Source organism: Telmatherina bonti, assembly GCF_933228915.1.
Source record: "Telmatherina bonti genome assembly, chromosome: 22".
Taxonomy (NCBI): Eukaryota; Metazoa; Chordata; class Actinopteri; order Atheriniformes; family Telmatherinidae; genus Telmatherina; species Telmatherina bonti.
In genome coordinates, this window is record NC_136631.1 from 8989948 (window position 1) to 9002030 (window position 12083).

At 40.4% G+C, this 12083-nt stretch overlaps 1 protein-coding gene across 1 annotated transcript in view; it reads right to left on the minus strand.

Moving 5' to 3' along the window:
* The window catches only part of sobpa (sine oculis binding protein homolog a), a 56219-nt gene that overhangs the window by 18941 nt on the left and 25195 nt on the right, over positions 1–12083 (minus strand). The window contains exon 4 of the mRNA XM_079262120.1: positions 9899–10050. Coding sequence (XP_079118246.1) covers positions 9899–10050 — 152 coding nt within the window. The remainder of the gene's footprint in view (positions 1–9898; positions 10051–12083) is intronic.

Here is a 12083-nt window from a genome sequence, read left to right on the forward strand (position 1 = left end):
CACAAACAGAAGCAGGATTTTTTATTTGTGTTGCACTGACCCAAACACATGTGCTTGATTGACACATGATTCCCTGACAGTTAAACACACATTATCTGGAAAGGCATTTAGGGGCACACAGACACACGCTCTTTGTAGCACACACACATAAAGACGCGCCATTGTGCTATTATTCTGTCTCCAGTTTGTGTTCTGACCCTCTGGCCCTCCGCCAGTTCATTTGCATTTTGTACTAATGAGGTGTTGGCACTGCGAACGAGGTGTGAGGCTCACACAGGGAGCCACACAGATGAAGGAGATGGCACCCAGATAGATAGATAGATAGATAGATAGATAGATAGATAGATAGATAGATAGATAGATAGATAGATAGATAGATAGATAGATAGATAGATTAGCTGCTTGTAAGAACGACAGAGCAGGACATCGTCCGCCTAGCTCTCCTCTGGTGACGCTGCTGTCCTGAGGGGACGCAGCACCAGCTGCTGTTGTGCGAGCTTCCATCTGGGCATGCATACACATCCAGGTGTGTGTGCCCATCACCTGCCAAAAGAGCTGCTCTTCCCAAAAGAAAGACGCTCCGAAGCAGGCTTTTCCAAATCTGAAGACAAACACGGCTGAGCACACACCAGAGCTCAGCTGAAATCCTTCAACGAAGGTGCAGTCCAGGCTCCGTGCAGATCACAGGCAAGAAAACACGACATACATAAAGCAGCTAACACACAGTGGGGTTTTTTTTTTAGTGAAAATTCAAAGCCAGCTGAGTTTTTACACATAAAACAACTTTTTAAATTGTTTCATAGAAGAAAAGCTGTAAAAATAATATTGTTGACAACTGAGTTTTCACTATAACTACTCCTAGATCAACACTTGCTCATCCTCACAAGGTTGCAGAGGAGTCTGTCTGTGTTGGACCTGTCATCACCTTACATATGTTATCTTCCTACAAACACAGAAATCAGTCTTTAGGGCGAGTCAAGCACATCCCACCTTCAGTATTAGCTAAAGAAATGACACAAAGGCGTCCAAGTTGATGTTTACAGTCTCTGTGTCTTGTTAGTTGGAGTTACTTTTGTCTTTATTTGAGCTGAATGGCTGGCAGCTATGAGATAATCACCTCCCTCTCTGTGCCCAGAAGCTGTGTAAGACAGGCCTCAAGGCTTCCCAACCACCAGTGAGCCTCAGCTGCAATATGCACACACTTTACACACAAATTCCCACAAGCGGCTGCATTCACGCACACACACAAGGCACTTATACACACACATGCTTCCGTGCAGCTGACTGAGATGCAAAGTAAACTGTGGAGGGTTAAGGATCAGGGGAGCTGCTGTGTGTGTGTGTGTGTGTCTTGGAAGCATTGTGACATTTCTAGGCTGACATAAAGCGACACTCTGCCCCCTCGTGCCTGGAGGGAGCTCCCGGGGAAAGACACTGATGGAGGTCTGGGGTCTCTAGAGGGGAGAGGGGGGGGAGGATTTCATGATGTGAACAAAAAGCTGTGTGCTGCAGCAGAAACAACCTGCAGGGTTCCTACATGTTTCTCTTTTTTTTTTTTAAATTCAAGACTTCTCCAGTCTCAAATTTCCAGATTTTTTACTCAGGCTTTTTTCCGACCAAGACCATAAACATTTTTGTGGTTATAAAAGCTTTCATGCTGCCAAATATTTACTATTTACACACCAGATCATTTCAATCAATTACCACTAAGCACATGTACATTGTTTTATTAACCTAATAAAGCATTAACATTCCTGGTCAAGAAGATAGAAACTAACCAGTGTTACCTAAAATAATCATTTAAATTTCAAAGCATTTTGTTTATGTTACATTTGATTCCTGAAAGAATTCAAGAGTGCATTAAAAATTAAAATTAACATAATAAAATGTAACAAAAAGCAACATTTAATTACAGTTAATGTCACAGCAATACACTTTATACAAACTCCTGCATGCACCATTAAAAATCCATCTCAAGATGACATGTAGATGTTATGTTTCATGTGGGAAACATCTAGCCAGGAATGCCAAGCAAACCTACACATTTCCGTCTCCATGCTTCACACTCACACAGGATAATTCATCACAGCTAATTGCCTAACTTAATCTTGGCGCTGAGTCCAATGAGCACATGTGTTTATTTGTGTGAGTATGTGTGGGTGTGTGTTAGATAAACGGCAAAAATCATGCAGATATGTGTTAAAGTGTGACCGTTTAGCAGCTTCTTACCTACAGCTGAAAGCTTAATTCCACCTTAAATCTGTATTCAAATCCTCCAAATTAGCCAATATCAGAGCTGGAAATATTCAGTGAACTTTCCCCTTTACTTAATACTCCCCCCCCCCCCCCCCCCCCCCTCCCCACCACCACACAGATTGGCTTTTGTGCACAACAGCAGAAAGAGCATCCAGGAGTGCCAAGTTACACTGCATTACAAAACAAGAAAAAGAGCAAAGCTGTGTTTTTAAATCAATACTGGATGGTCAAAAAGAGAATAAGAGTGAGCATCCGAGTGCAGAGTGAGGTTACAAACAGAATAATTGAGTGGAGCAGGCGGTGAGGAAGCAGCACCTTCCATACCAACTAATCCAGATGCTTAAAGCACACAGTAAACAGAAACAGAAAGTGATTAGCTGGAGTTAAACTATCAATCATCATTCGCCACACACAAACAAGCTCTACATAATGTGGAGTTATGCAGTGATGTGAGAAGGTAGCAGCCATAGTCACCCAAGGAGGGGGTTGGATTGCATGAATGAGGCAGCTGAGGATATTTCATGCAACATAATACCAGAACCAGCCACCCCCTTCGTCCCCGCTCCTCACCGCGTCTCCTACCCTCTATCCGAAACACATGCAGACACGAGATAGTTTTTCTTTTTTCTTTTTTTTTAGCTGGAAAAAGAGAGAAAGCCTGCAGGCTGTGTTGTTGTGTCCAACCTTGTGGGTGCATGAGAAAAGAAACATGTGGGTATCGTTTACACAAATGGTCTGCATGAATGTACGAGAGCCAGACAAAATATAGAATCTGAGCCTCTGTGGCAGAGTTAGCCTTTACTGTGTTTGTGATGTTGGAACATGTGCATCCTGCTGATGGATGACATAAAATACCCAACATGTCTTGTGGGCTCATAGGAACAGAGTATGTATGTAAACTATAGCACTTATATAAACTGTGCAGGATGTGCTGTTGACATGATTTACTGGACTTGTACATTTCGATAAAAACAGACACATTTATGCGGCTAAAATTCTGAAATATCCATCCATCCATCCATCCATCTTCTGCCGCTTATCCGGGGTCGGGTCGCGGGGGCAGCAGCCTAAGCAGGGAAGCCCAGACTTCCCTCTCCCCAGCCACATTTGCCAACTCTGCGGGGGGGATCCCGAGGCGTTCCCAGGCCAGCCGAGAGATATAATCCCTCCAGCGTGTCCTGGGTCTTCCCCGGGGTCTCCTCCCCGAGGGACGTGCCTGGAACACCTCACCAGGGAGGCGTCCAGGAGGCATCCTGACCAGATGCCCGAGCCACCTCAACTGGTTCCTCTCGATGCGAAGGAGCAGCGGCTCTACTCGGATCTCCTCCCGGATGACCGAGCTCCTCACCCTATCTCTAAGGGTGAGCCCGGCCACCCTGCGGAGGAAACTCATTTCAGCCGCCTGTATACGAGATCTCGTTCTTTCGGTCACGACCCACAGCTCATGACCATAGGTGAGGGTAGGAACGTAGATCGACTGATAAATCGAGAGCTTCGCCTTCTGGCTCAGCTCCTTCTTCACCACGACAGACCGGCGCAGAGCCCGCATTACTGCAGACGCCGCACCGATCCGTCTGTCGATCTCACGCTCCATCCTTCCCTCACTCGTGAACAAGACCCCGAGATATTTAAACTCCTCCACTTGAGGCAGGACCTGACTCCCGACCCGGAGAGGGCAATCCACCCTATTCCGGCTGAGGACTATGGTCTCAGATTTTGAGGTGCTGATTCTCATCCCAGCCGCTTCACACTCGGCCGCGAATCGCTCAAGCGAGAGCTGGAGATCACGACCAGATGAAGCCAACAGGACCACGTCATCCGCAAAAAGCAGGGACCCAATCCTGAGGTCACCAAGTCGGATCCCCTCAACACCTCGGCTGCGCCTAGAAATTCTGTCCATATAAGTTATGAACAGAATCGGTGATAAAGGGCAGCCTTGGCGGAGTCCAACCCTCACCGGAAACGAATCCGACTTACTACCGGCAATGCGGACCAAGCTCTGACACCTGTCGTACAGGGACCGGACAGCTCGTACAAGGGGGTCCGGTACCCCATACTCCCGGAGTACCCCCCACAGGAGCCCCCATGGGACACGGTCGAATGCCTTCTCCAGGTCCACAAAGCACATGTAGACTGGTTGGGCAAACTCCCATGCCCCCTCCAGGACCCCAGAGAGGGTATAGAGCTGGTCCACTGTTCCGCGACCAGGACGAAAACCACACTGCTCCTCCTCAATCCGGGATTCGACTATCCGGCGGACCCTCCTCTCCAGGACCCCTGAATAGACCTTACCAGGGAGGCTGAGGAGTGTGATTCCCCTGTAATTGGAACACACCCTCCGGTCCCCCTTCTTAAAAAGGGGGACCACCACCCCAGTCTGCCAATCCAGCGGTACTGCCCCCGATGTCCACGCGATGCTGCAGAGGCGTGTCAGCCAGGACAGCCCCACAGCATCCAGAGCCTTAAGGAACTCCGGGCGGATCTCATCTATGCATTCTGAAATATGAAGATGTAAAGTGTTTAAACAATGTAATAACGTTTAGTTATGTTCAGGGACATAAGTTTATGCTTTTAAAGTACAGAAAGAAAGAAATAATTGTTTGCTGCAGGCATTTGAATAAGTAAGGCTATTAAGATGTTAGACTTACACTACACCTTTATCATGGCCGAAAACATTCGTGATCAGGATATTATCAAATCTATTTCAAACAAATGTCAAACATTTTTAGGACTTGGTCACATTTTTGTCAGCTTAATTTAAGGAAATAAGGACATCTAAAATTATGCAAAGAAACAACTAACATTTAATTATGTTTGAATTATCAGCTCTTTTTAATCCAAATATTATCATATATCATTTACAAAGCATGTACTAATGCAATACTGATTTTTAATATTTAGAAATAAAATAGTTGTAAAAACATGTATAATGACACATAAATCTTGACTTATTTTGTGAAAGTCTCACAATATCTTTAGAGGTTACAAAATTAAATGCACCAGTTTAAAATGTTTATTCACCAAAGCTTAAAGCAGTGGCTCCCAAACTGGGGGACGGGCCCACCAGGGGGACACCCAGAGTTATCACAGGGGGTGTGTGGCAAGGCTAAATAAAACTTGGGAGTTTTTACTGGATGAATTAGTAAAAGTACTTATAGGAAATGATGATAAATCAACAAGAGAGACTTCAAATAATAAACAAGAGAACAAATTATGATGGAGCATGTCTGCCCCTGCTTGACCAGTAATAGTAATAACCAATGGTGGGTAATAATGAGACCATAGTCTTTTGCATGTACCGAAATATTATCATCTAATATAATGAAGTATGAAGCCGAACAATTTACAACACCACTTGTGGACTTTACATCCTGAACACAAAGAAAACCCTGCAGGTTACTTTAGAAATAAACTGAGTATCTGAGTATCATATATAGCAAAGTTGTTTTACTAAAGCAGCATCGTCTCATAGAAAACTCCACTCACCTGAAGTAGTTTGAAAAGAGTCCTGGTTTAAAATGTTTTCACACTAAAGCAGAAGAATGGATAATAATACTGACACGGTTTTAATTATAGTTACCTACAATACAGCTACTTCAACTAAAGAGGCATTTCTTAGTATGTTTCTTTGGTTCATGTGACGGAAGGGGGATGGGGGGGGGGGGGGGGGGGGGGGGGGCTTGATATTATTGTCGTTGATGAAAAAGGGGAAAAAGTTTGGAAACCAGTGGCTTAAAGTAATATTGGGTTAAAGTTTTGTTTTGTTTTTTTTTTTTTGCCCATGACTGACTAAAAATTGTTTGTTTATGTTTTTTAAAAAAATATTTCAGGTAATTTTTAGGTAAACATAATCTCAAGGTTTGTTATTTTATGGGATACAATTGAAATGTTGATTGCAGGGATTCAAACTTAGACATGGATGGTGGGAGGAGCTTGGTGAAATCAACTTAGCTGGCCAAAAAGAGCAGACTTTACGAGAGGGGAGGAGCACATAGTTATATTGGTTGAAACCATAGACCGTATATGAAAAATGGACGGAGCCTCCGGCGGTTAGAAGTGAAGCCTATGCGGTAGTGCATAAAACTGCAGTTCCCCCCTTCATCCACTGGGGGCTGCAAAACAGAGCAAATCCCCATCGACTCCCATGTTAAAAAGACCAACTTTACAGCAGAAATAAACATGTTTCCAGCCTGGTTCAAAAATCCATTTTAGGTTTATTAGGTCAGGTTTACCTTCATGACAACTGTGGGGGGGAGTGAATTATTTTCCTAACTTGCCCGTTTAAAAGTAATTTAATTTTGAAATTCGGCATATTTAGGGGCGTGTCCTTTTGATTGACGGGTACCAGATCTCCGGCTTCAAGTAAGAAGAACGTAGAACAACTGCGATTTTTAGCCGGTTAACAACGTGACTTAGCTTTAGGCCGCTTACCTCCATTAGCTGGTTAGCTCCTGTTATCTCCTGTTATCTCCAGGTTAGCTCTTAGCTACAGGCACTTTGGAGTTCGCTTGATGTCAATCATCCACCATGACGCTCACAACCCCCCTCTCAGCTCCACCTCTTTGCCCATATTTGTATTTTCTGGGCGAAACGACATGCATGCCCCTGTCAAAATGGCAATGGAAGGAACCGCACACCGAGGTTCAATTCAGCTTTTCAGAAACCTTTGGGTGATGTCACGGAGGCTCCGTCCATCTTTTTAATATACAGTCTATGGTTGAAACTCTCAGAAGTGGAAAAAAAAGCCATGTTTTGTTTCAGTGAACTGATATCTCAACACTCAAAAAAATATCAAATCAAATAATTTGGAATGGCTAAAATTGAAGTATCGACTCCAGAGTATCAACATGCGCACCCCTAAATAGCTCTGCTATTTGGTTTTAGGTTTGTGGAACAGAAAACAAAACACAAACATCTGTTTTGGGAAGAAAGACAAATTAATTTGTGAATATCTGCTGGATGTTAAAGCCTCAGCCATTTCAGAGCTAATTATTTCTAGTCAGTTTATGTATATACATGTCTGTGTGTGTTTGTAATCACACACTGTATCATTTCCCCAGTCATACTGAATTTGAAACTTTCAATTTTCCCACACCTATTCCTTACACGAGGAGCTGTCACTATACTGGCAAAACATATTTTGAAATTTCTGTCAAAAGTCTAAGGCAGCCTAATAAGGAAAGCAGGGAAAATACAGGAACTGGAGATCATTTTGCTGTTTCTTTGTATTTTTTCCAACCACATTTCACAATATGTTGCAACTCTGCGATGTACAAATAAGGTCAGAGTAGACTGTGGAGCCAATTAGACTGAAACAGATGTCATATGTGAAACATTAAACTACAGGGCAACCTGTAATTTAAATGTATGGTAATGTATGATATTACATGTTTTAATGTTTTCTTTATGCACAAAGTTCATTAAAACTTTATATAGACAGCTCATTTTTATTTTTAGACGAACCCCCTGTCTTCGTAGCAGGGGTGTAACTCCACACGAGCTTTTTATTTGATGTAATGTTTACAGCCTTCCTGATTGATCTCTGATTGATATGGAGCTGCCTTGTCAGCTTTGCCAAGAGTCGGATTCCTGACCTCCTCTGGAGAACAGAGATCAAAATAAAACCAGTTTAAAAAAAAGATGAATTTTTATCTGGTATGAAGTTCTGTAGCTCTTGCAACTGTCACAAGTTCTCCTGAAAAGTTTCACCATGTCAAAGGCTCCTTGACATTACAAGAATGTGCCAGATCATCTGTCATCCTTTCAACATTTAGCACAATTGAAACTAGATGAAGCTACACAATTGCTGTAAAAGTAAGTAGGGCAAAATGTTGACAACAGTATATTACAACGTTACAGTAAGAGCAGCATTCGGCTTGATTTACATGCTTTGGGAAAAAGTGTCAGGAAAAAAGAAATAGAAATTGGATATCACCAACTGAAATGGACAGACTTAAAGTGCATCCATATCTCCTTCCTGCCTCAGTGTAGTGCTTGGAAAGTGATTATGCTTGGATGAATAACTGACTTCAGGACAGACAAGCAGGAAAGTAAAACGTGTTATACTCACAGCACAATTCCTTATATATCCCAGCTTTGGTACAAAAGAGAAAGGAGATTGTTTAACCACAGCAAATGGGAAACGAAAGCCCAGAAATAGAAAAAAAAAAACAATGATATTTTATCTATACTGCATTAGTTTAAAGAAAAATCTCAAAGATGATGGTTTACTAGCAAAATAATGCATTAAAGAAGAATAAGATGTGCCTTTTTGGGTTTAGATAGCGTTAATATGCTAGCTGCTAATTATTTTAGTTAGCCCACTGCTTTCCACATGCTGATAAAAATGTTTACTTGTTTAAATATTTAGTTTCAGGTTGTTACATCATGGTTCAGAAGAAATCTTCAACTCAATAGGTTTAATGTGGTAGTAAAATTAATCCATGGTTGGAGAATAAGATACCCAATTTTGTGGGTTGATAAAGTTAGCACCCTAGCGTTAATTGCGTTAACCTAATGTTTTTCACGTTACTGAAGATTTCAATTATTCACTTGTAGCTATTCATATTGTCTGCATCACAGATAATAAGTCATCTTGAAGGTAATGGCATAAATATGGTAGTAAAAACAATCCATGACAACAAAGTTCAGTTTTGTATGATATTCATGGAGCTAGCATGCTAGCTTCCCATAACTTTAGCTAGCCTATTCTACACACACTGGTAAAAATTTGTAATAGTTTTTATGTATTTCAGGTGGACAACATTTCACTCAGTATGTTAATTCTTTACGAAACTTTTTTTTTTTTTTAACCAATACCTTTTTATTCATCACCTAGTGTCAAATATAAGCTACAATTTGAGTTTTTCAAGCTAACTTTAAAAAAAAAAAAAGTTGCAAGTCTGATCTGAAACAAAAACACTACCATTGGATTGTTTTTAGTCATGGGACTAAAGAAGAAAATAATCTGTTTACTGGTGGAGAAGGTTATTAAACTGTTGTCAGGACATGAGATTATTGCTAAATCACAAAAATTAAATGTTAAATTCTAATTTATAGCTAATGCTATAAGCAATGATATAGAATACAGAAATCTTAAGAATTAGTGAATAATGTGTAATCTTTCATTGTTTAGGATGTGAAAAAGCAGAAAAGAGATACAAAAAAATGACCTGACTGACAAATCTGTACATTTTCAAGACATATGTCTGGTGGTGATCTGATATAGTCGTGTCTATGTCCCTCACAGTTTGGTCCAGGAAAAACAGTTTTATTTTAAGTCTGTTTAGGACTTGAGGTTATCGGTCGGGCCCATTTTGCAAATTTCTGTCAGACCAAGTTGAAAACAAAGTAAGCTGTTTGTGCACCACCTGTCTTCATATTATCCTCCATCGCCAGCTGGCTCAACCTGCTCACTTAACACACAGATATAATGTATTCTGCTTCCCAGAGTGTTTAACAATTACTGAAAATGGTTGCATATAGCTGAAAAACACTACATGAGTTTGTCCTATTCTTAAAAACCCTTCACCTCACAGTGAGCACCGGTTCGCTATGTGAATTTTTGATGAAAAAAAACTAGCAAAGTTTCTAAAACATGTCACATAATAATGTCCAGTTGATGTTAAAGAACAGGTTTTACCTTATTTCTTTTGAAATAGGCTCTTCGGCAAGCAGCAAAGCATTTTTCACTGCAGAAGCTCTTCAGCTCACTCCCCATGCTCAGAGAGTAGCGTTTCACACCGACCTTCTGACACCAGGCGCACATTATCTGCACATTTGATGCATCCTCATCTAAAAAAAAAAAGAAAACCAAGCAACAGATAAAGTAGAAGTTTGAGTTGTCTCTTACAAACTTTATCCTGCATATTCAGGCATTAAAAGCAACAAAAAGTAGTTCCAAATATAGTTCATGGAAAACACTAAATCGCTAACAACCATATGCATCAAACAAACTGTTTGCATAATATATCATTAATAATATATAACTTAAAATCTTGTGATTCCAGCTGCAAATCACATAAATGTACTGGATGAGTGGTGGGCATGTGTAAATGCCTGTTATGGCTGTGCTCTTTGGGTATTTAGAGAGTTTAAGAGGATACAAGCATGTAATCTGATAACATGGAAAAACAACTGGAGCCTCTGATGGAAAGAATAGACACCTACTGAAATTATGTCTGAAAATGATCAGTCAACTTAGGTTTGAGTCACACAAAAGTCTTGAGAGTATTTCAAGGACACCAATTTTTCATGTAATGCAACTGTGATCAGCAGCCACTCCAGATAAATGCTAAAACTCATGTGAAACCTGATTGCAGCTGTGTTTTGATTTCAAAATTACCCACAGTGAGGGCATTTTAATAATGAGAAAATGAGAAAAATGAAAATCTAAAAGACCTGAAGAGCCAAATAAAAGCAAATACATACATACATTTACTAACCAACAACTGCTGTCAAAGGGTCAAATATTCACTACAAATACAGAGCAGGATTTTTTTTTTATAGAATTACCATAAAAAGACTCGAAGATTTACAACTGCATGACAAACTGTACGTTTTTTAACGTTTATGCATACATAACAGTACAGATTACTTTGTGCCCGAATCTATTGCTTGTATGACTTCATACATAAATGGAAGTACAGCATATGACTGTGCAAATTTAAATAGCTTGAAAGTCCATATTTGGTCTGAAATGCTTGACAAGCTATATTCTTTAAGTTGTCCTCAGGAATAGTTCTGCAGGGTTATTGAAAGACTCCAAAGCTCTTTTTTAGATGTGGATTTTAGATGTTGGATACCTTTTGTTCTGCTTTCTGTCAAGACAATCCCACATTGTTCGAATAATGTTGACGTTTGGGCTATGGGGAGGATTTCCCACCCCATTTGACGTGCTGCATTTGACTTTCAGTCTAGTTCTTGTTAGGAATGTTAAATATTGGCTTTATAACCAGTATTTGATTTACCGGTTTTGTCCAACTCATAATTTCCAAAACTGATATTAACCCATATTGATATTTTTGGAGAGAGTTGTGCCAAACAAACAAAAATATCTGGAAAATTTTTGAGTTAGATGAGACTTAGCTGAAGAATTTGACATACAACATGTGCATATTGTGCAAAGTGTTGTTATTAAAAGAGTACAAACTGATACTAATCATTTCCGATGTTGCATTTTAATTCTGATATCGGCCGATAATATCGGACACCTCTCGTTCTTGTGTTATTTTGGCAGGTGCATACTTTGGCGCCTTCTCTCTTAGCTTCTTGAGCCACCTGGCCATTTTTGATATGCTTCGGCCAACAGTAAATAATCCAGATGCACCACTCAGGTCCTGCATCAGGTCTTCGATGGACTGATGTTCTATTTCACTTTCATATTCCGTTCATCTGCCGCAGATTGTTTGTACATTGCTTGTCCTCCTCATGTCCAGTTTTATCATTTTAACGTCACACTGCACATCATAGTAAGACATGCCAGAATTGAACTAATTGCTATTTTATATTGTTGTTGCAAAAATACAGTTATACAGGTATTATTTATAAATCTGGATTAAGAAATGGGAACAAGTTATGTGTCTAACGATCACATTAAATTGCTTCTTTGCTAAGTTTTCTGTTACAGTTTAACAAACTTAAGTCATCTCTAGTGCATCCATTTTTTTTTTTTTGGCAATAGGTCAGACTGAACGTGGTCTCTGGTTCTAGAAATGACAATAAAATGCAAAAGAAAAAAAAAACTTCAGAAAACTGGAGAACTCTGGCTCAAAAACAGTTTTAAAGATGACCTCAAAGTTGTTTTTTTTAAAAGCAAAAGTAAAAAG